The following is a 22,438-nucleotide window of genomic DNA, read 5'->3' as shown; positions in this document are numbered from 1 at the left end:
AATGACAGTAACCTAAACCTATGGATGTTACAGAGAGCTGGGTGAATGGAATATGAATGACAGTAACCTAAACCTATGGATGTTACAGAGAGCTGGGTGAATAGAATATGAACGACAGTAACCTAAACCTATGGATGTTACATAGAGCTGGGTGAATAGAATATGAATGACATTAACCTAAACCTATGGATGTTACATAGAGCTGGGTGAATAGAATATGAATGACAGTAACCTAAACCTATGGATGTTACATAGAGCTGGGTTAATGACAGTAACCTAAACCTATGGATGTTACATTGAGCTGGGTGAATGGAATATGAACGACAGTCATCCAATTCGCTGTAAGAGAAATAAGGGCTCTCTAAAAAATGACATCATCCTTCCTCATGTTAACGACCGCCGCTAATGTACAGTGTTCTTCAATCAAATACATTTTGAATAATTATAATCTTCAATTAAGATTTCTAAATATTAATCTAGCTAATTGTTTCAGTTTTTAGTGTGTAATGTGTTCTTCAATCAAATACATTTTGAACAATTAATCTTCAATTAAGATTTATAACTATTAATCTAGATAATTGTTTAGTTTTTCATGATTTCGTGGGCACTAATCAGACAATATTATTTTCCTCCTGAAAGGTCAATTAATCCATCTGAATGTGCAAAAGCCTGTTGTGTATTACTGTGTTTATAATGTGTATTACCGTAATTTCACCACTAGAGGGCTGGAGGGAAACACTAATCATTATGGAACTTTTGTATTTCTGACAAAAATCGGATATTCACATTTTCAAATTATAAATCGGTATCCCAATTGTCAGTGTTTATCCATTTATGTGCATCTGGGTTTTAGTTAACCCAGAACTAAAATCTTGTGTAATTGAGTCAAATGCACGATTACCATTTATAAATGTTTACATTTTCTGTCCACACCAGGTTATTGTATGCATGATCTGTGACAAAATTCGAATGCAGTTGTCTCTGGAGAACTTGATCTAAGAATTTCCGCTCAATCTCCCAAAAATGTTTTCGCTCAATTAGTTACCATGGTTACGCATATACAGTATTCCTCCCATTTGTTTATTTTCAAAACATTCCAATTTTGGCGTGTCCATATAGGTCAATTCCCCAGAGTGTAAAAGGTTATAACTATAACTATAATTTATGATGTAATGGATTATCAATCTTTGCATCCATAGCTCTGTTCAGGAATTTGAAAGTGATTACATTTCTCCAGCCTCAACCCTCAGCTCTTAACCAAAACAAGTGTTGTGGTTTGAATCCTAGATTGCTCCTTTAGTTAAAGTAAGGTATTTTTTATGGTTTGAAAAGCTGTTTTCTGAGAAATAAGTCCACAGTCACAAAGGAAGTGTATGTAGGCCGACATGTTTTTAATCAATGCTCAACATTTCACCATGAAAATCATATTTTATGAAACACAGGAAATTGATAAGACTTTGGTCTTGTTTATTCAGATTCTTTTCCCTGTAAGAAGAAAGAAATAACAGAATGGATCAGTATTAATAATGAACATGATAAATATATCAACACTTGGTAATAACAGAATGGATCAGTATTAATAATGAACATGATGAATATATCAACACTTGGTAATAACAGAATGGATCATTATTAATAATGAACATGATAAATATATCAACACTTGGTAATAACAGAATGGATCATTATTAATAATGAACATGATAAATATATCAACACTTGGAAATAACAGAATGCATCAAGTATTTAAGACTCTGTGCTCAGCTTGATTTTTGATTAACCTTTTATAAAGAAAAATGTATTTTAACCTGTCCTGAAAATTTTATCTCAGAGATCCTCAACATTTGACTGATTGTTAAACATCAGTATTGACCTTTGTGAAGAATGAATCATAGGTGGTGTTGATGTGGTCATGTTTGAACATGAGTCAGGTGTAGGTTTAGCAGCACTTCTATACCTTTCCAGAGTCACGGGTCTTGGCTCTGAGCTTGTTGACCTGAGTCTCAGCGATGTCAGCACGCTCCTCAGCCTCTTCCAGCTCATTCTGAACCTTCCGGAACTTAGACATGTGCTGGTTGGATGCTTCCTCCTGGGTGAGGAAAAGAGACGAGAGCATAACATCAGTATTGAAAGTTTGGAGTTTCAGGTACCAAATTAATATATATTTTTAAAATGTATTTTAACGTTTTTATTTATTGACATATTTAGGATAGCATTGTACAGTATATATAGGGAGATGGGTGATACAGAAGAGAACGTGAGTGGTGGAACAGAGGATCAATCTGCTGCTTCCAGGGCCATGTGATCCAGGAGAGTCAGCACCACCTCTCTACTTTAAAATGTTACACATAGGAAGAGTCACTGTGCGTACATTTCTTCAGCAATTACTTGCACTATCAACTGAGTGATGTTGACGGTTGTGCAGTAACAACACTTCAACTAAACTGACTAAACTTGTGTAATGTCTACTAGGGAATGTAACCTTTCAGAGTATTTGACTAAGTCTGTGACTCACCGCTTCCTCAGCCTGCCTCTTGTAGGCCTTCACTTTCATCTGCAGCTTATCTACCAGGTCCTGAAGTCTGGCAACGTTCTTCTTATCCTCCTCAGTCTGTGGGAGAAGTTACAAGAATCAATAGTCCATAGTTTAACACACAAACCAGTGTGCTTTAGTGTGTGCAGAATGCACTTTCTCTTACCTGGTAAGTGAGCTCCTTGACTCTGCGCTCATACTTGCGGACTCCCTTGACCGCGTCTACACCTCTTCTCTGCTCGGCCTCCACCTCAGTCTCGAGCTCACGCACCTTTGTGGACGAAATAAACGTTGGCATTTATGTGAGGTGGTGAAGTCAGACATAACAAATCTTTGTAAAACAGGAATGTTCTTCAGCTAGTCGAGGAGGCACAAGTGTTCCTATGTACTTTTACGATTTTAATTAAAGGGGTCTATAATAAAAATAAAAATACATTTCATTATGTAGGTGGGTTATTGAGAGAACTCATCAATACACAATAGCCCTGTGGTTAACAGAACTGATTTGGCAGGCGAAAACCTGGGAAGAATCCATTCAGGAAGTATTTTTTTTGTTGGTTTTGTAGTTTTCTATACAATGCCATTACAGTATCCATTGACTTAGGACTCAATTTGCAGTTCCTATGCCTTCCACTAGATGTCAACAGTCTTTAGAAATGGTTTCAGGCTTGGATTACTGAAGAAAACGAGCAAACAAAACTGAGGTTTTTGGATATAAAGACACTTTATCGAACAAAAGGAACATTTATTTAGTAAAGTAATTTCTTCTGAGTGCCACCATATGAAGATCATCAAAGGTAAGGGATTAATTTTATCTCTATTTCTGAGTTATGTAATGCTTCTGCTTGGCTGGTTACTGTTTGTAATAATTTGTCAACTGGGATATGTTCTCAAATAATTGTAAGGTATGCTTTCGTCGTAAAGCATTTTTAAAATCTGACACCGTGGTTGGATTCACAAGAAGTTAATATTTAAACCTATGTAAAATATGTTTTGTTTTCTGAATTTTTATAATGAGTATTTCTGTATTTAAATTTGGCGCTCTGCAACCTCACTGGATGTTGGCTAGATGGGACGCTAGCTTCCCACATACCCTAGAGAGGTTAAATCATTCAACAACTTTTATTAATGCAATTGCAGACAGAAGTTGTCAACAGGAACATAGCATGCATGTTTCCGAGTAAGTTCTGCAAAATACTCAAGGGTCCAAGATATTTTATAAAACCTGAAGTCCAGCCTTAGTGATGTCACTGCCTATGTCATTACCTTCTACTCATGAGACCAAGCCAATGCATCCACAGCTACACAAACAAAGCGTTTCAGTGTTATCTTAAAGCTTAGCAGTAATTGTCCACACCCCAATTTGATTTATAATGGAATGTTTGACTAGTCTCTTAACTCTTACACTCCCTGGGGAGTTCTGTGTCTCTGCATCTCTTTTATATTTTAGGCTCTTTTCACAGACAGCCTGAACTCACACATTTCTCAGACAGTTTCTTTATAAGAGGCAGAGACTAGAAATGTACTGTGGAACAATATTAAACCTCATAATGTATATTGTTAATCTGTAGCCTAGGACCATATAAATGTAAGGAGGGAGGGGGTATTATAAACCTCTCCTCTTTAATTAGTACAACATAAGCATAATCAATTATTATAATACATCAAACATTTGGTACAGCCCCTATCATAACCCCTAGGTGAACCCCTGACATTCTCAAACCTTACTGCTGAAAGATTTTAGCTTTTAAGAGTTAATTACTCAAAATTGTAATAATAAAACTTTTAAAATGTATTTAAACACAGTAATCTTCAGTTATTAAACATGTATTTTCCTACAAAATACCCAGAATGCCATATTCAAATCTTACCAAAAGTAGATTTCTTTGTGTGAGAAAATATAAATGTTCGCCAAAGTGAGGCATTTTCCCCCAACATACCTTATTTTTATATGATCAAATACACTTCCAGCAAACTGTTTTTCAATCCACCCTGCTGTTAACTCACCCTGGACTCCAGTTTCTGGAGCTGCTTCTTGCCTCCCTTCATGGCCAGATTCTCAGCCTCATCCAGACGGTGCTGCAGGTCCTTGACTGTGACCTCCAGGTTCTTCTTCATCCTCTCCAGGTGAGAGCTGGTGTCCTGCTCCTTCTTCAGCTCCTCGGCCATCATGGCCGCCTGGAATGGTAGTTAGTTTCATTTATGCACCAACTGGCACCAATCATAAAGCTCCTTTGGGATCTTTGGTGTGGTTAAACCAGCCCAGCAACTGCTGGCCCTTGGGGACAAATCAAGTTGATGTAATTCAAGGACTCACGTCAGTGATGGCCTTCTTGGCCTTCTCCTCTGCATTCCTGGCCTCCTGGACGATGTCGTCCACCTCTCCCTGCACCTGAACCAGGTCAGTCTCCAGCTTCTTCTTGGTGTTCGCAAGGCTGGTGTTCTGAAGGAGGAAACAAGGCGATTTGTTTGATTCTCAAGAGAACTTACACAAGGCTGAAATTGTGAAAATCTAAAAGCAAGCACTGTTGAATTCTATATGTGTGTAAACAGTTTGCTTGGTTGAGTTTCATTAGAAATGGCTTTTGACCCGTACCTGGGAGTGCAGCAGTCCGACACGCTCGCTGGCGTCCACCAGCTCAGTCTCAGCCACTTTGCGGCCTCTCTCTGTCTGCTCCAGAGCAACTCTCAGCTCCTCGATTTCTGCCGCCATCAGACCGTTTCTGCGCTCCACCATGGCTGCCTGCTCCTTCATATCCTCTGCGGCGCGGACGGCATCATCAAGGTGCAATTGGGCATCCTGGGGATCACAATGAATTAGGAATTGTGGAAGTCGGGCAATACAATCGGTGAGAGAAATGTTAATGGGTAAAAATGTCCCTAATATCCCTACCTTTCTACACTCCTAGAATTAGTGGTGAGTAGAGGAACCCTGGAGATTCTCAAGGAACCCCTAGAGTTCCTCAAGGAACCATTGCTAGTCAATGGTTCATATTTTCACATTTGGTTAGTTGATGTGGTTCTTGGGTAAACCTTTAATTGTTAAATGTAGCAAGGGTTCATGGATGATCCCTGGAGTGGAGGCATGGCTTAGTAGGGGCATGGCTTTAAGATAGATATTTTTTGGGCCGACCGTTAGAGTAAATTTAATTCCTGTTCATCTGTTCTGTTGTATTGTCATCACATGTTCAGGTTGAACACTGACAGTTTTGTTGCTTCAATGAGGCCAGTGGAGGTGTATGAATTCTTCAAAAGCAAATCCCAAAGTTGGAATATTTACAACGTTCTTATTGTATGTAATCAGCAATTAAAAATGATTATATTAGAAAACTCAATATGCAAAAATATTGAAGGAACATTTCAATTTGCAGTATACTAACTTAACATGATGAACAGGAATAACATTTATGCTAATGCTTGACAACAAATAACCCTCCAATAAGCAGAGGTGTGGACTCGAGTCACATGTCTTGGATTCAAGTGACAAATATGATGACTTGCAACTCAACTTTGACTTTAACACCAATGACTTGTGACTTAACTTGGACTTGAGCCTTTTGACTCGAAGAGCACATTATGACTTGTTTAGGACTCGAAACTCAAGACTTGAAACTTGTCGGTCTTGACTTGAGACTTGACTCGGACTTGCCTGTCTTGACTTTGGACTTGACTCGGACTTGCCTGTCTTGACTTGGGATTTGAGTGCTAAGACTTGAGACTTACTTGTGACTTGTAAAACAATGACTTGGTCCCACCTCTGCCAATAAGCCACATCTCCAATCTGATAGAATGACACCTCCATAATATATTATTGAAAAGGTTCAACATTGAACCCCTCCCATCACAAAAAAGGTTTCTCAAAGGTCCATTTCGGAGGGGTTCCTCTTGGAACCTTTTTCAACTGGGAGGGTTCTGCCGGTGCGGCAACCCAAAACGTTCTTCCAGGCCCCTTTACTTCAAAGAGTGTACAGTATAATAGTCCACTCTATTACATTCCTCTGATCTATTATTTTCTACTGATTCACGAACAAATCCCTCCCCATGTTCAGGTTGTTGAGCCTGATGTCCAAGTTCCTTTACCTTGAACTGTCCCTGGACGTTCCTCAGCTGTTTCTGGGCCTCAGCGGCCTGTCTGTTGGCGTGGCTCAGCTGGATCTCCATCTCATTCAGGTCTCCCTCCATCTTCTTCTTCACCCTCAGGGCGTCATTCCTGCTCCTGACCTCAGAGTCCAGGGTGCTCTGCATGGAGTCAACCACCCTCTGGCTGTTCCTCTTGATCTGCTCCATCTCCTCATCCTTCTCAGCGATCTTCCTGTCCACCTCACCCTTGATCTGGTTCAGCTCCAGCTGCACACGCAGAATCTTGGATTCCTCGTGCTCCAATGTGCCCTGGACAAAGAGAAGCAGTCAAGCGAATTGTGCTCAATATATTAGCATGTGTATTTCACAAAGAATTAAATACTGTGTATATGATGACAATATAAACCAATACGTGAAGCACTGGATTGTAGTTGGTATAGGCAAGTGTAACACTGCTATTCCAATCAAACAGCTGTAGTTTGTACCTCAGCCTCCTCCAGAGCGGTCTGGATCTCAGACTTCTCTGTCTCCACGGTCTTCTTGGCCTTCTCCAGCTCATGGATGCTCTTGCCAGTCTCTCCGATCTGCTCAGTCAGGTCAGAGATCTCCTCTGCACACACAAACGCAGAAGCTGTTTAGACTTGGGAGATTTTCAGTGGCTATCACCAATGCACTGAAGTTTATAATGAATCATAATAACAGTTTATTAATGAACAGCACTTCATGCTGTCCTGCAAATCTAATTGCCACCCCACATCATTTTATATAATGTTGATGATTCCAGTCGATTCCATTTTCAAACACTGGTCAAATATCATGCAAAAATAACTGCTGTCAAATGCTCACGTTGCAGGTTCTTGTTCTCTCTCTTCAGAGTCTCCAGATGATCCAGAGCCTCCTCGTAGGAGTTCTTCATCTTGAAGAGTTCAGTGCTCATTGAGCGAGCCTCCTTCTGAGCTCCTTCCAGCTCAGCCTGGCCCTCCTCATACTTCTGCTTCCACTCTGCCAGAACCTGGGGAAATCCATGGGATTTTCATTACAACTCATTGAAAGAGAGTTTTCAATCGGAAATATGCTACAATTATAATACAACTGATCAAATAGCAGACAGAAAATATAACCCTAGAGTGCGGTTTATAAATGTTCACCTTGTCAAAGTTCCTCTGCTTCTTGTCAAGGTTAGCGGCCATGGCGTTGGCTCTCTCAACGTCAATCATGAGGTCCTCCACCTCTCCCTGCAGTCTCTGCTTGGTCTTCTCCAGGGAGGCACACTTTGAGTTGGTCGCCTCAATGGTCTCCTCAGCCTCCTGCAGACGCTGGGCCAGCTTCTTCCTGTTGGACAACAGCGGGTGGTGTTATGGTGAGTAACTTGTTGTGAAACAAATACTGCACTACATATTGAAGTAACATTTTCTCAGATCCCCAACCAGCCTCACCATCCACAGCGTTTATTTTAGATTTGACTATTGAGAGCAACTCACTTGGCCTCCTCCAGCTCCTCTGTGCGTTGGATGGCATCAGTTTCATACTTAGTCCTCCACTGAGCCACCTCACTGTTGGCCTTGGACATGCCGCGCTGCAGCTCTGCCTTGGCCTCCTGCTCCTCCTCAAACTGCTCTCTCAGGAGATCACAGTCATGGCGGGCAGACTGGACACCATGGGCCAGTGCGTTTTTAGCCTGAGAGATAAAGAAAGACAAAGAGAGATTAGAGAGGGAGAGTAAAACAGATGACAGTAGAAGTCTCTGAGGGAGGTGTAGAAACAGTATATGTGTAGATAAAGATCTAAACTGGAAGGTGGTTTCCATTTAGGATGCCTTACCTTGACCTCCTCCTCAATCAGTCTCTTCAGCTCCTCCACCTGTTGGGTGAAAGCCTGTTTGCCTCTGGTCAGCTGAGACACCAGGGCTTCCTTCTCCTCCAGCTGGCGGCCAAACTCACCTGCAGGGAAAGAGGGACATCTTGTTATGGGGACTCTGTTCTCGAAGATTGACATTGTATTTTGAGGAATCGTAGTGCAGAAACTGTGTGGACTGAATTTACAGCCCCCGACACATGTTATTGTGTACTACTGAGGTGAACTATATTGGTTTGTTGTTCATTGTTGGAGGTACCATTTTCTGTCAGGAGTCTGGCCCTCTGTCCGCTGATGTCGTTGACCTGGCGAGCATTCTCATCATTCTTAGTCTTGAGCTCGCTCAGCTGGTCCTCAAGAGTACGGCACATCTTCTCCAGATTGCCCTGTTAGTGAAACATATGTGACTGTCAACTTCAGTCTATTGAATGGTAATTTAGCTGACCATCCTCAACACTGCTTGACCAAAACATCACTACTCACCTTAGTCTTGGCGACAGCCTCCATGTTGCTGGAGAGGTCATCAATCTCCATCTTGTACTCACTCTTCTCCTTCTCCAGCTTCTGCTTGACGCGCTGCAGGTTGTCGATCTGCTCCCCGAGCTCAGCCACACTGTCGGCCTGCTTCTTGCGCAGAGCGGCGGCTGTGGCCTCATGCTGCAGGGTGGACTCTTCAAGATCACGACGCAGCTTCTGGAACTCAGCCTCGCGCTTCTTGTTCATCTCAATCTGAGCAGCAGTGGCGCCTCCGGCCTCCTCCAGTCTCTCACTGATCTCCTCAAGTTCCCTGGAGAGATCGGCCCTCTGCTTCTCAACCTTGGCCCTGGCAGCACGCTCAGCCTCAATTTCCTCCTCCAGCTCCTCAATACGGGCCTAGAAAAAGGGTCAGGAGCAGGGGGAATGAACACTACAATAGAGTTGAAACAATTGAACCTCACTACATAATAATAGCATGTACTGTATATTTAGCATAAATGTGTTTATACATAGCCAGCTACACTAACATATTTACTATATTCATTAGACATTGTCCCATGCAGGAACCAAACTAACAACGGTAAGAAGCAACATCTTTGCATAGATTAGAAGCACCAGCAAGAAGCACCATCTTCCATCTTACTGAGCCATCAGAATCCACCAGGAAGAATGTGTGCTAGTGTAACGGATGTGAAACGGCTAGCTAGTTAGCGGTGGTGCGCGCTTAATAGCGTTTCAATCTTTGACGTCACTTGCTCTGAGACCTTTAAGTAGTTGTTCCCCTTGCTCTGCAAGGGCTGTGGCTTTTGTGGAGCGATGGGTAACGATGCTTCGTGGGTGACTTTTGTTGATGTGTGCAGAGGGTCCCTGGTTCGCGCCCGGGTATGGGCGAGGGGACGGTCTAAAGTTATACTGTTACACTACCAGAAGAAATGCATTGGTTATTTTCCTGTACTGGAGCTTAGATCCTCTACTGTACCTGGAGTTCCTTGATCTTCTTCTGCAGCTGAGCTCCCAGAGACTGCTCATCCTCTATCTTGCTGAGGAGCTGGGTGGTCTCAAACTCCTTCCTAACAAACACAAACACGTTTGGTTTGGTTAGACAGTGTAAAGGGAGCCTAAGCTACCATTCACTTTGCTTTTAAGAATCACATACAAAGACTATTTCATGATTACAAGAATGAGCCAAGAAGAACCATTATGTTGATCAAGAAGGCAGGGAATACTGTAGTAATTTATTTGTGTTTACTTCTTGATTTTTTCATCAGACTGCTGCTTGTCATTCTCCAGGTCCATTATGGACTCCTGGGCCAGTTTCAGATCTCCCTCCAGCTTTCTCTTGGCTCTCTCAAGGTCCATACGGAGCTTCTTCTCTTGCTCCAGAGAACCTTCAAGCTACAAGATATAAACAGACATGTGTTGGTCAAATCTAAACAACTGTAGATAATATCATCTTGCATAATATCATGGCCAAAATGTCAAACTCCACTCACGTCGTCCACTTGCTGTTCCAGCTTGGTCTTGGCCTTGGTCAGAGTGTTGACTTTGTCCTCCTCTGCCTGCAGGTCATCCAGTGTCTGCTGGTGGGCCTCTTGGAGGGCTTTCTTCTCCTTGGTCAGCTTGGCAACACTCTCATCCACAGACGCCATCTCCTCTGTCAGGTTTTTAACCTGAAAACGGCCACAACAAACGTAGTTTTTGGTCAATTCACCATAAGTGAAGTAGCAGTAACAAGTGGGTAGCAGAACATGCAATGAATCTTTTTTTTCTACCTTTATTTAACTCGGCAAGTCAGTTAATAACAAATTCTTATTTACGATGATAGCCTAGGAACAGTGGGTTAACTGCCTTGTTGAGGGAAAGAATGACAGATTTTCTACCTTGTCAGCTCTGGGATTCGATCTTGCTAACTTTCAATTACTAGTCCAACACTCTAACCACTTGACTACCTGCCACCCCAGGTATACTCCCATGTGGGGAGTACACCATATTACACTATTTTGTGTCTTCATTTTTACTGCACTCACAAAAAGACTTGACTTCCAGTTCTGTTTTGAGTTGATTATTCTTTGGATTATTGTTTGGTTTGACTGTCTACAAGACCTTGTTTTCAGTGGCGTGCTTCTCCTTCTCCACTTTGGCCAAGGTGAGCTCCAGGTCATCAATGTCCTTCTTCAGCTCAGAGCACTCGTCCTCCAGCTTCCTCTTCTTGGCAGTCAACTCAGCATTCATCTCCTCCTCATCCTCCAGCCTCTCAGTCGTCTCTTTGAGTTTGGCCTCCAGCTGGATCTTGCTCTTGATGAGCCCCTCACACCTTTCCTCAGCATCGTTCAGATTCTCTGAATCCTGGTTTCAGAACAAGAGAAAAAAACGGTGTTTTCACTTTTCGTATCAAAATATAGACTTTATTTAGTCAAATAATTCAGAGCAAATCAATTAAACTTTTTGAATATAAATATATACCATGGGCATTTTCTTGAGTTAGCCACATAGCGATTGTGTTAGTATCTGTGTACTTGTGTGTCTAAATGTGCTCTGATGAGGGTTGTTGCTCACTCACAGATGCGACTTGAAGCGCCAGGTCATTCTTCTCCTGCACCATGGCCACCATCTTCTCCTCCAACTCCTTCTTCTTGGCCAGAGCCTTGGCCAAGTCCGACGTCATCTTCTCATAGTTCTCCTTCATGTTGGCCAGCTCCTTCTCAGTCTCAGCGCTCTGCAGCAGGGGCTTGATCTTGAAGTACAACTTCATCCATGGCCAGGTTTTCACATTCATGAATGAACGGATGTTGTACTGGATGGTGAAGACGGAATCTCTGGTCCACAGAAAGGATAGAGTGACATGGTGAGTGACATGGTGAGTGACATGGTGAGTGACATGGTGAGTGACATGTTTAAAGATTATTAGGAAAATGATGATTAAATGACTGAACAATATTCTCATTTTAAATAGAACTGTAACAAAGTAAACTTATATTCTGTTTTATTATATCTGATTAACAATATGAGTTCATAAGAAGGGATTGTGTGACACGGACAAGGAGTAATTAAAGTTAATGAACACCATTCCAACTAGGAAGAAAGGAATGGGTTGTGGATTAAGTAAACAGATAAGGTAGTTAACCTATGGTTGAACCGAAGAAATGAGCTCTGGGGTGTTTTAGATAAGGCAGTGAGTGCATTCCTAGGTTTTCTGTTAGTTAGAACTGTCAGCTAAGTGGTGATCAATAATGGTGAGGAGTCAAAAGTTAATTCAGTTTTGTTGTGTGTCCTGTGTATGTGCTAGGGGGATCAGAATGAACTTTGAATGAACTTTTAAAGTTCCCTTTGTCTCGGTCGAGAGGAGGAGATTCATTTTAGAAGCAATGAAATGACGACATGTTATTGTATATAAACTGTTACTCGTGGTAACGTGGCAGCGCGCTCCGAGAATAAATTCTGTTACCTATTATTGATAAGACTGGTCTCCGTCTATTTTATACAAACAAGAACCTTACAAATTCTCATTAAAATAGATTAAGGGAATTCAATTAATGAAAACACATTGGTATAATTAAATTACAGTAACAAAGATCTCCTCCAGTTTTAAAGAGTAGGACTTTAAAACTACATTCTCGGATTTGAGGAACAACAAAACAGGGACCCTGACATGTTTTGTATACAGCTGAGGAATGGGGCTAGGGAAATGAAACCACTCTTAAATGTATAGATAGCGCTACATAGGGAATGACTGACAAGTAACCCTAAGATCATGAGGCAGTTCATATTATTCCAGAAAAAATGGGTAAAAATCACTTATTTAAATAACAATTGAACAGCTTGCTAAATCCCAACCTGCTGCTTTAATAGAATATTATAACATGTACTTTCTCATCCTGAACAACTCACAGCATATTCAGTACACCATCATTATACATTACATGCAGGTGTTTGACAGAATTCTTTGCCAAGATGTCTACTCTTCCTCACCTCCTCTCCATCATCTTGGTGAACTCTCTCCTCATGAGGAATCCACGGCTGAGAGCCTGGACCATGCCGACCAGAGAGGCCAGCTTCTCATCTCTCATCTCCTCCAGGACACCCAGCAGACCAGCTTTGAAGAACACCTGACACAGGTTGACATGGTCAATTATGGAACCAGTCAGGTGGAAAGAGATAGAAAGTATTTTTGCAGTTGTTTTTATGTTTTTACTTAACTTTTGTTCAACTCATACTTTTTTTTATATAGACATTTGTTTTTGCTTGGGGGTATATTTGACTGACCTTGGTGTGTCCAAACTTGTAGTCCTCGTGATTCACATCAATGGACCCAAGCAGCTTCTCAGAAGCCTTCTTGTTGTCCATGAACTGGCCCTCAGGGATGACACTGGCATTCAGTACTTTGTACCTGAATCAGGAGAAATGTCAAGATGTAATAGGTTGGTTATATTACGTAAAATAATAAGGCTATTCTGATGTTGGGAAAACCCTTAGAGATCATATTTCTGTGTGTGTGCGCGCTCGTGCGTGCGTGTACCTCTGCTTGAAGTCAGCATAGATGATTCTACTGGGGAAGCCCTTCCTGCAGATCCTGATACCCTCCAGAACACCATTACACCTGAGCTGGTGGATAACCAGGAAGTTCTCCATCAGACCTGGAAACACAAACCAAGTCTCTTTAAATACTCATAAACAGGTTATAGACTGGTTTGTTAGTGTTACTGACTCTGTACTGACAAGATGTCATATTTAACTCAACCTCTATTGTACCTGGAGTCTTTGACTCGTTGGGGATCAGGCAGCGTACAAAGTGAGGATGAGTGCTCCTCAAGTTGGTCATCAGCTTGCCCAAGTTCTCCTGTAAGAGGGTTACAAACCATGTTCTCAGAAATCATTTCTGATAATCACTACAGCTGAATATCCACATTTTAAAAGCTCACCCTGAACTGGGAGGACACAGTCTGCATGGAACCACCCTTCTTCTTGCCTCCTTTCTTGGTTGTATCTGTTATAATGGAGAAAAGTTCCATATAAATGAGAGAATCTCATGTTAATTTCACATTTATCTTAATGCAAGTGCTGCCAATGAGATTGTGTAAAATAACACCTGTTGAATGAGTAAATTAACCCAGTAAATCACCCTGACAAATTGTGATACATTTAAAGCAGCAATCGGCAGTTGAAACAATAACAAAATATGCTCCCTGCCTCTGTTTCGATAAAAAACGGAGAGATATGAATGGAGAAACATAACCACTCAAATTTATAGACATATCTATGTATTGAAGGACTGACCATCCATGATATCAAAATGATAGTATGAATAATGTTTTGAGGCTGTGAAGTGCATGTTTCCCTTTACTTTCCTTACAAGCATTAAAACAAGCTCATATTTTGGGTTCTGATGGGGTACGACAGGTGAACTAAGCCGATGTTCTTCAAGAATGAATGGGTACATATATTTTAAGTCCACGAATGGATGTAGCAACTGCAGACTGAGCCTTTAAAGAATATGGGACTGATTTGTAACTAGTTCTTCATGAAATATTTTGCTGTTCTGCTAATCTTACCCTCAGGTGGGGCAGCGACATACAGGGTCGCCATCAGTTTGACTGAAGACTTCCCGTACAGCTGAAGAACTGAGTCGTTCAGGGGGTCCTTGTTCTTGTCCAGCCAGCCAGTGATGTTGTAGTCCACAGTGCCGGCATAGTGCACCAGGGAGAAGTGGGCCTCTGCCTTGCCTTTGGCTGGCTTGGGCTTCTCAAATGCCTTGTTTTTGCCAAGATGCTGGTCATACAGCTTGTTCTTGAAGGAAGTGTCTGAAGCCTTGGGGAACATGCACTCCTCTTCAAGGATGGAGAAGATGCCCAATGGCTTTACGAAAATAGATGTACATCAAATTAGTGATATTTACATTTAGGATCACATTTGTTCTTTTAGCAAATATGCTATTATGAGAGTATCTTCATTTAGGGGCACAATAGGAAACATATTGAGTTCTCAACAGTCAGATGTGTCATAACATGTGATAATATCTCTCATTACTCCATTTAAACTTTGCTGTTGAGGTCCATTATAATCCTGACAGACAGCTTACCTTCTCAATAAGCTCAATGCAGGCAGCCAAGTCCATGCCGAAGTCAATGAAGGCCCAGACGATTCCCTCCTTCTTGTACTCCTCTTGTTCCAGGACAAACATGGTGTGGTTGAAAAACTGTTGCAGTTTCTCATTGGTGAAGTTGATGCACAGCTGCTCCATGCTGTTGTACTGTTGAAGGAATTTCAGAAGGGATCGTTTCATCATCATACAAGGCTGTAATCCCTCTCAATCACAACTAATTGTCTTGTTCTGGTCTCAGACTCACGTCAAAGATCTCAAACCCGGCAATGTCGAGCACACCGATGTAGAACTGCCTTGGATTCTTGGTGTCCAACATCTCGTTGATACGGATGACCATCCACAAGAACATCCTCTCATAGATGGACTTGGCCAGAGCCGAGACTGAGTTATTAACCTGCAATGATAATAGCTCAAATGAATACATGAGATATTGACCATGTCTAGTGACAAGGTGAAAAGAGCTCGGGGAAAACATCACCACTATTCAAAACAAGCAATTCACTCATCACCAAAAGATGTATGGTGCTCAGAAAATGGTAGACACTGTGTTTGGCCGCCTTACCTGAGGCACGGTCTGTCCCTTGGTCACATACTCATTGCCGACCTTCACTTTGGGGTAGCACAAAGCCTTCAGCATCTCAGCTGAGTTTAGGCCCAGCAGGTAGCCGATTTTATCAGCCACTGGAGAGAGAACCAACAACAACAGACTCAGAAACACAAGATCACTTGTTTCTTTTCGGACAAGTTTTTTGTGGGTCTAGGTTTTGATTTGAACCCACATTCATAATTTTAAATCATTTCTGGAGGTTGTAAATTGGGCTCCATAAATGATCTCCTGCCGGACTTTGAGGAGGCTCTGTCTATCTTACATATTGTATATCTATGAGTGGGACTGGGAATGGGACTAATGCTTGACATATTGTATATCTATGAGTGGGACTGGGAATGGGTCTAATGCTTTACATATTGTATGTCTATGAGTGGGAATGGGAATGGGAATGGGACTAATGCTTTACATATTGTATATCTATGAGTGGGACTGGGACTGGGACTGGGACTAATGTTTACATATTGTATATCTATGAGTGGGACTGGGAATGGGACTAATGTTTATATATTGTATATCTATGAGTGGGACTGGGAATGGGACTAATGCTTTACATATTGTATATCTATGAGTGGGACTCACCCTCTGTGCCGTCTGGCTCGGCCTGCTCCTCACGCTGCTTCTGCTTGAATTTCAAGTTGCCATGGTGCAGTACAGCTCCTGTCAGCTTGTAGATGCTGATCTTCTCATCATTAGTGAAGCCCAGGATTGTAATGGCATCCTGGCATTAGACAGGAAGTACAATGGTGATGAACTGAACGGTAGTTTTCTCACATACAGTACACTACAGTTCTGTTTTCTCTTCCAGAACAAATGGGATGGACATTTGACTGGCTTCTCAGATCCACGTGATTACACTTGACCAACACTGGTAGATGACATCACAAGATACATTTTACACAGTTCCACAGGGACTTAGTGACACTCTCTTGTTGATGTCTTACATGTACAGTATGGGCCTCAAGGTGAAGTGTGAAGGCATGAAGAGTTCCTTGAGGCACGAAGAGTTCCTTGAGGCACATGCCTAACTAACTGTCATCGGACTTTCATAATTCCTATATGTGTTCATTAATTAAATTCACTTAGTCTATTTTAGGAGAATTTGTAAGATTCTTATTTGCATAAAATAGACTGAGACCAGTCTTATCAAAATTAGAAAAATATTATTTATTCTCGGAGCGAGCTGCCATGAAACCACGAACAACAGGTTATGTACAAAATATGACGTCATAGGTTATAAAATGTCCTTCCTCCTATCGACCAGGACAAAACAGGTTCAAAAGTTTATTCCAACCCCCTAGCTTTGCTCGCTCACTCCAGACACAGACTTATCAAAATTCACTTCTGCAATCTTCACCTTCATCCATCACTATTTAGAAAACAGTTCCAGATGATGGAAAACCCAGGAAAACACTGCTGCCTTATCTGAACATCCCAGAGCTAAGTTGAGTCGGCTCAACCACACGTTAACGATCCTTTCTGCTTACTTAAAAACCCACAATCCATTTCCTCCCCAACCTGGTTGGAATGGTGTTTATTATGTTTAATTACCCCCTGTTTCATGCTACACAATCCCTTCCTTATGAATTAACATTATTGATCAGATATAATAAAACAGAGTAGAGTTTAATTAGTTACAGTACTATTTAAAATGTAGTTATTGTTTAGTTATTATTCATACAATTCCTAACACTAACTCAAGGCATTTAGAATCAAACAAACCAATACATGAAAATTCCCAGCAGCCACCAGGTTGGAATTGCACAGTGCATTCAGTGTGTACGGTGGTCCTACCCATTCCATATATAGAATATAATGAACCCTTTGTTTGACTCACGTCTGTGGCATCCAGCTCTTCCTTGTCGTTGATGCTGGCCACAGTGATCTGACCCTGACTGCACATGGGGAAGTCGTAGGGGTTGGTGGTGATGAGTGACATTTCTATGGACAACAGAGGATGTCTTGTCAGTTAAATCTCTTAGAATTCTACTGTCCTACCTTTACAGTATCTCTCCTTTACTCAATAGATGGACTCAATGATGTAGTATAAAATAAATTGCATCAACTGAGACTCGTGGACTAGTGCACCACAGTCCATTACTTGATAGATATTTCCCAAAGACCTGACCCATATCTAGATGCCTTGTTACCATGGATGTACTCATTGTAATAGTATTTATAATGGAGGTAGAAAACATTCCCCCTGAACCCCTACTTTGCCTCACCAATAATGTCAGGTTTGTGATTGGTCATCATCTGGAAGAAGATGTGGTAACCTCTCTCATCGGGAAGCTGGAAGGACACTCTGGACTTCTCTAGAAGGTCTGAGAGAGAGAGAGAGAGAGAGAGAGAGAGAGAAGAGTGAAGAGTGAAGAGAGAAGAGTGAAGAGTGAAGAGTGAAGAGTGAAGAGTGAAGAGTGAAGAGAGAAGAGAGGAGAGAGGAGAGAGAAGAGGGAGAGAGAGAGAGCATTGGATAAAGCTTATCTCCCCCAAAAAGTCTGTGTGAATTTAGTAAAGATTTGAGAAATAATCCAAATCAACTCACAGGTCTCAATGTCAGCTTTAGCCAGTTTGCTACCTTGGAAGTGAATCCTGATGAATTTACCCTAAAGTAGAGCATGGGGGTGAGAAAGAGGTTAACTAAATACATCTAGCATTTTACTTTGATAGACCCCTTTAAATGTTACAGTTTGTTGGACATCTATTGATACAACAGAAGGGAAATACTGAAATACATTTGTACAATATAGATCACTTTCCCAGTGTGCCCTTCATACTTACGAAGCGAGACGAGTTGTCGTTCCTCACTGTCTTGGCATTACCGTAAGCCTCCAGCAGAGGGTTAGCAGCAATGATCTGATCCTCAAGAGACCCCTGATTGAGACAAACACAAGTTGCTCAGAAACTGGTAAAGTTAGTTATTCTCGATTGCTTGATCACAGCCCACCAAACTGAAATGTCTTACAAAGGTTCAACATACCTGCATTTTGCCTGGTTCTGCTTCCTTCTTGGCACCAGACACTGCAATGGTGGCAAAGTACTGGATGACACGCTTGGTGTTGACAGTCTTTCCTGCACCGGATTCTCCGCTGGTTAATATGACAGAGAATCAGGGGTTTTAGTCACATGTTTGAATGTCAGATCGTCTTACACTAATAAATAACATTGAAGAATACACTGTTGACGTATTTTAATTCATAAGTAAATCATTAACAAATATCCCCGCTCATCGACTCATTCCTATGCGTAGCCTAATCCATTCATAATGTAATATATCACACCCAAGTGACACAACATATTGCAGTAGAAACATTTTCTCAAGTGAGATTTTAGTAAACAACTTACGTAATCAGGACGGACTGGTTCTCCTGGTCTGCAACAAAACAACATATAGATTATCATACTCAAGCAACATTATGGGGACATTATTGAATTCATAGCATCATCATGGATTTAAATTAGGAACCTTTTCCATTCAAGGCCAGTCAAATCAGATGTTACCAGCAAACTGTTCTAACGTAGACTAGAAAACAGTAGATACATCTCTAAAACATATTTTAACTTCCATCCATCCATCCATCCATCCATCCATCCATCCATCCATCCATCCATCCATCCATCCATCCATCCTTCCATTAGAGCTCATACCAATCTGCATGAACTGAAAGGCGTTGTCAGAGACGGAGAAGATATGGGGTGGAGCCTCCATCCTCTTCTTCCCTCTGTAGGCGTTAACAACCTCCATGTCGTACACAGGAAGCCACTTGTAGGGGTTCACCGTGGCACAGAACAGCCCAGAGTAGGTCTGGATGAACGAGAATAAATTCAATTAGGGGATTAGAACAATCAGATTGACGTTTACCTGGATTTATGTGAGGATGTGGGTGTACTATGGTATAGTAATGTAGGTCTACTGTATTTGGTCTGTTTTGGTTTCTACCATGACTTTATGTGTAGTACTGTATGTGTGTGTATGTTTAGACAGGTATCTTACATAGATCATCCATGCTGCATAACGCTCTTTGAGGTTATACAACACAGAGGCTTCATTCAGGTAGGTCATCATGGCCATGTCCTCAATCTTGTCGTACTTAGGGGGGTTCATCTGGTAGACGTCTGCTTCCTTGAACTCTTTTCCTTCCTGAAACAGTCAGAAATCTAGATTATACACAGATCAAACTGGGTAGGACTGAATTCTGTTTGCTCATTAAATACAAGTTCAATCTTAAAAAAAATATTGTTTAAAGGCAAACCTCAATCTAATCCAACTACTTTGTCATCAGCCACTGACACACATGGTGATTCTTAACTAGTCAGTACAGAACATGTCATGCTATTTTTAAATAGCAGCAACGAAAGGTATGTTTTTCAAGGTTATATTCTACTGCTGTTATTGATTTCATTTGGTCTATTGGCATGTTTTGATTATTGTGATATTAATTTCAAGACAGAGTAATTTGAATACTTTTCAAATCAGGCTTACCTCCTTAGTGCCGTCCGGATGCGCGACTGTCACAGTACACTTTCCTTCAGTCCTGGCAGTGACCAAACCCTTAAGGTAAAGCTCCTTGGTGTCTGCGACATAGCATGCGTTCTTTGAATCAAAGGGTGCCGTTTGTGCCTCCATCCTCTCCTTCTCAGGCTTACGGAGGTATATGGCAGCCTTGCCGTAGATTTGCATCTCCGCGTCCGTACTCATGGTGACGGATCACTAGGAAAGAGGCGAAACAAGAAACATGATTGACTCTGTGGTGCTTCCTCCACAGTCAACAGAGTTGTGAGTGGTATCTCTCACAGAACATTTGTCACTTTTCTTATGAAGACTCAAAATATGTCTCACCTTCTTTTTCCCCTTCTACAGATGAATTTGTACTTCTTGGAGAACCCTGGGAAACATTAGTTTGTTGTGAATACGCACAAGTCTAAAGCATTATCATTTAGCCCCCCCGAAGAGGTAGAAAACATTTAGAACTGTATAATTCAACACAGTCATGACAACCTTGTCCAATTCAACTACAGGTGCAACTGGTAACTTTCATTTCCTGGTGACAACTCACTTAACTACACATTCTGTCAATAATTCAAATAAATACCCCTGAAAACCCAGTTACATTATAAACCAACCCCTCCGTTTATAAACAGCAGGAGAACCACTTTTGACCGTAAATGAAATTTACAGATTTGAATAGAAAACATATTTAAAGTTAAGCACAATAAATAAATAAAACATTTTAAATCAACGCCACTTGATTGCATTTTAAAAATCTAACAAGACACATGTAAGATTCTAAGCACACAAAATGTTGGCGAATGTAAACATGTGAAGAGGTGGAGAGAGTCTTACCACAGAGGAAGAAGGTGTCTGACTTATGGATGCTGGGGTCTCAGCCTGCTTATATCTGGTTGAAACTGACAACCAGGCAAAAGTTAATTATGGACCACTCTGGTAAAGGACATGGATTGGGTGAGAGACCTCTGTATTTCTGTGTCTCACTAGCGCCACCAACTTGCAGGAGCGCCACACTCCCATTACGTTACTTTTTAATGCAATAGTTGGTTTTAAATTGAATTGAGTTAACATCAATAAAAGATGTCATTAATAATAATTATGACCGTATCAAAAGTTTGCGATATCAGATTGACTCCAATGTTTCTACCATAGCGCCTCAAATACTGTAATGGAGTTCCTGTTAACCCAATACCACTAAAAACATTTCAGAATAATCTGACCTTATTTCATTACATTTTATTTATGTTCATCTTCATCAACAACTTAATGTGTTTTTAAACCGATTGTTTTATACTTTGCTTTCAAACACATCTGAACTTTCTCCTCAGTCACCTCATACTTGTGATCTATCATATTAAATGCATATTTAAAATCTATAAAAGGGTTAAATCAACGGTGTAGTTATTTATCTACAGTATGATCTATTGAAGATGCTGCAGGAGCTTTTAATCGTCTCACATGTCAGTTGTCTAAAACGGTCCAGGAGGATTCTTAAGGCTTACATAACATCAGTACAGTATTTAAATCATCTTATCCACTCATGTTTCTGACAGCCATGTAGCTGCCTCAAACTTTTATTACACTCTGAGGTAAATCGTTTAGCAGCTGGCTTCTATAAAACTGCTTTAAAATGACTATATAGTTACAATAAAGTAACAGATTCCTTTCCATTTCCATTACATTTGAATTAATCCTTTACAATACAGTTTTAATATCTTTTTAATATCTTTCTAACAGGCAGCTCTAGCAAATCAATTTGTATTGGTCATATACTGTACACGTGTTTAGCAGATGGGGTTAGCAGATGGTGTTGTTGGTGGTGTGGCGAAATGCTTGTGCTTCTAGTTCCGACAGTGCAACAATATCTAACAAGTAATATCTAACAATTTCACAACTTATACCTCAATGCAACTTGTGAAGGAGACACCATCAGCAGAGGCATTGCTTTATATCATGTTTAGTACATGTATTTGTTCAAGGTCTTCTTTATGGACAGGCATTTCACATTCTTCGAACTCTATCAAATCTTTAGTGTTTCAAAACCTCTGCATTTAATAGTCGTTTAAATGTTCTTTATGTCTAATGTGGTTCCAGCTATATTAATGCTCAATAGGGTGAATCTGTACATAACGTTCAGACAGAAATGTATTGAGTAGAACAGATATGACTCTCTGTCAGGTAGAATAGAGAATCACGTCAGCTCTATTCAATACATTTCTATCAGCAACGTTCAGAACATTTCACCTCAATACCCCCTGTTTGTTCTGTGAGCAGTGT

The 22,438-nt window shown here is 41.0% G+C and overlaps 1 protein-coding gene across 1 annotated transcript; it reads right to left on the bottom strand.

Annotated features, from left to right (window-relative positions):
* Positions 1-1,370: 1,370 nt before the first annotated feature.
* Positions 1,371-21,049, bottom strand: LOC110531732 (myosin heavy chain, fast skeletal muscle-like). The gene is made up of 41 exons (XM_036959885.1): positions 20,996-21,049; positions 20,492-20,537; positions 20,135-20,362; positions 19,646-19,792; positions 19,300-19,456; positions 18,997-19,024; positions 18,632-18,740; positions 18,433-18,525; positions 18,197-18,257; positions 17,877-17,975; positions 17,489-17,592; positions 16,234-16,372; positions 15,607-15,725; positions 15,289-15,438; positions 15,021-15,191; positions 14,494-14,797; positions 13,864-13,928; positions 13,694-13,781; positions 13,461-13,578; positions 13,208-13,331; positions 12,914-13,050; positions 11,505-11,760; positions 11,048-11,290; positions 10,438-10,614; positions 10,194-10,339; positions 9,924-10,014; positions 8,951-9,340; positions 8,727-8,853; positions 8,435-8,553; positions 8,095-8,291; positions 7,762-7,945; positions 7,460-7,625; positions 7,099-7,223; positions 6,614-6,922; positions 5,130-5,333; positions 4,851-4,976; positions 4,541-4,711; positions 2,700-2,804; positions 2,516-2,611; positions 1,958-2,089; positions 1,371-1,485 (listed from the first exon to the last, which is right to left on the bottom strand). The coding sequence occupies exons 3-41, from the start codon at positions 20,348-20,350 to the stop codon at positions 1,468-1,470; spliced, it is 5,811 nt and encodes a 1,936-aa protein (XP_036815780.1). The 5' UTR covers positions 20,351-20,362; positions 20,492-20,537; positions 20,996-21,049; the 3' UTR covers positions 1,371-1,467.
* Positions 21,050-22,438: the final 1,389 nt, after the last annotated feature.

The sequence above is a fragment of the Oncorhynchus mykiss genome, chromosome 23 (assembly GCF_013265735.2).
Source record: "Oncorhynchus mykiss isolate Arlee chromosome 23, USDA_OmykA_1.1, whole genome shotgun sequence".
NCBI lineage: Eukaryota > Metazoa > Chordata > Actinopteri > Salmoniformes > Salmonidae > Oncorhynchus > Oncorhynchus mykiss.
This window is presented reverse-complemented; position numbering and strand designations above follow the sequence as displayed.

What these genes read in the sequence shown, in the direction of transcription:
- LOC110531732 (XM_036959885.1), bottom strand. Translation starts at nt 20,350, where the DNA reads ATGAGTACGGACGCGGAGATGCAAATCTACGGCAAGGCTGCCATATAC. An exon ending in TGGCGCTTCAAGTCGCATCT is followed by an intron (nt 11,291 to 11,504) that starts GTGAGTGAGCAA and finishes TTCTGAAACCAG; the next exon opens with GATTCAGAGAATCTGAACGA. An exon ending in TCGGACTGCTGCACTCCCAG is followed by an intron (nt 4,977 to 5,129) that starts GTACGGGTCAAA and finishes TTCCTCCTTCAG; the next exon opens with AACACCAGCCTTGCGAACAC.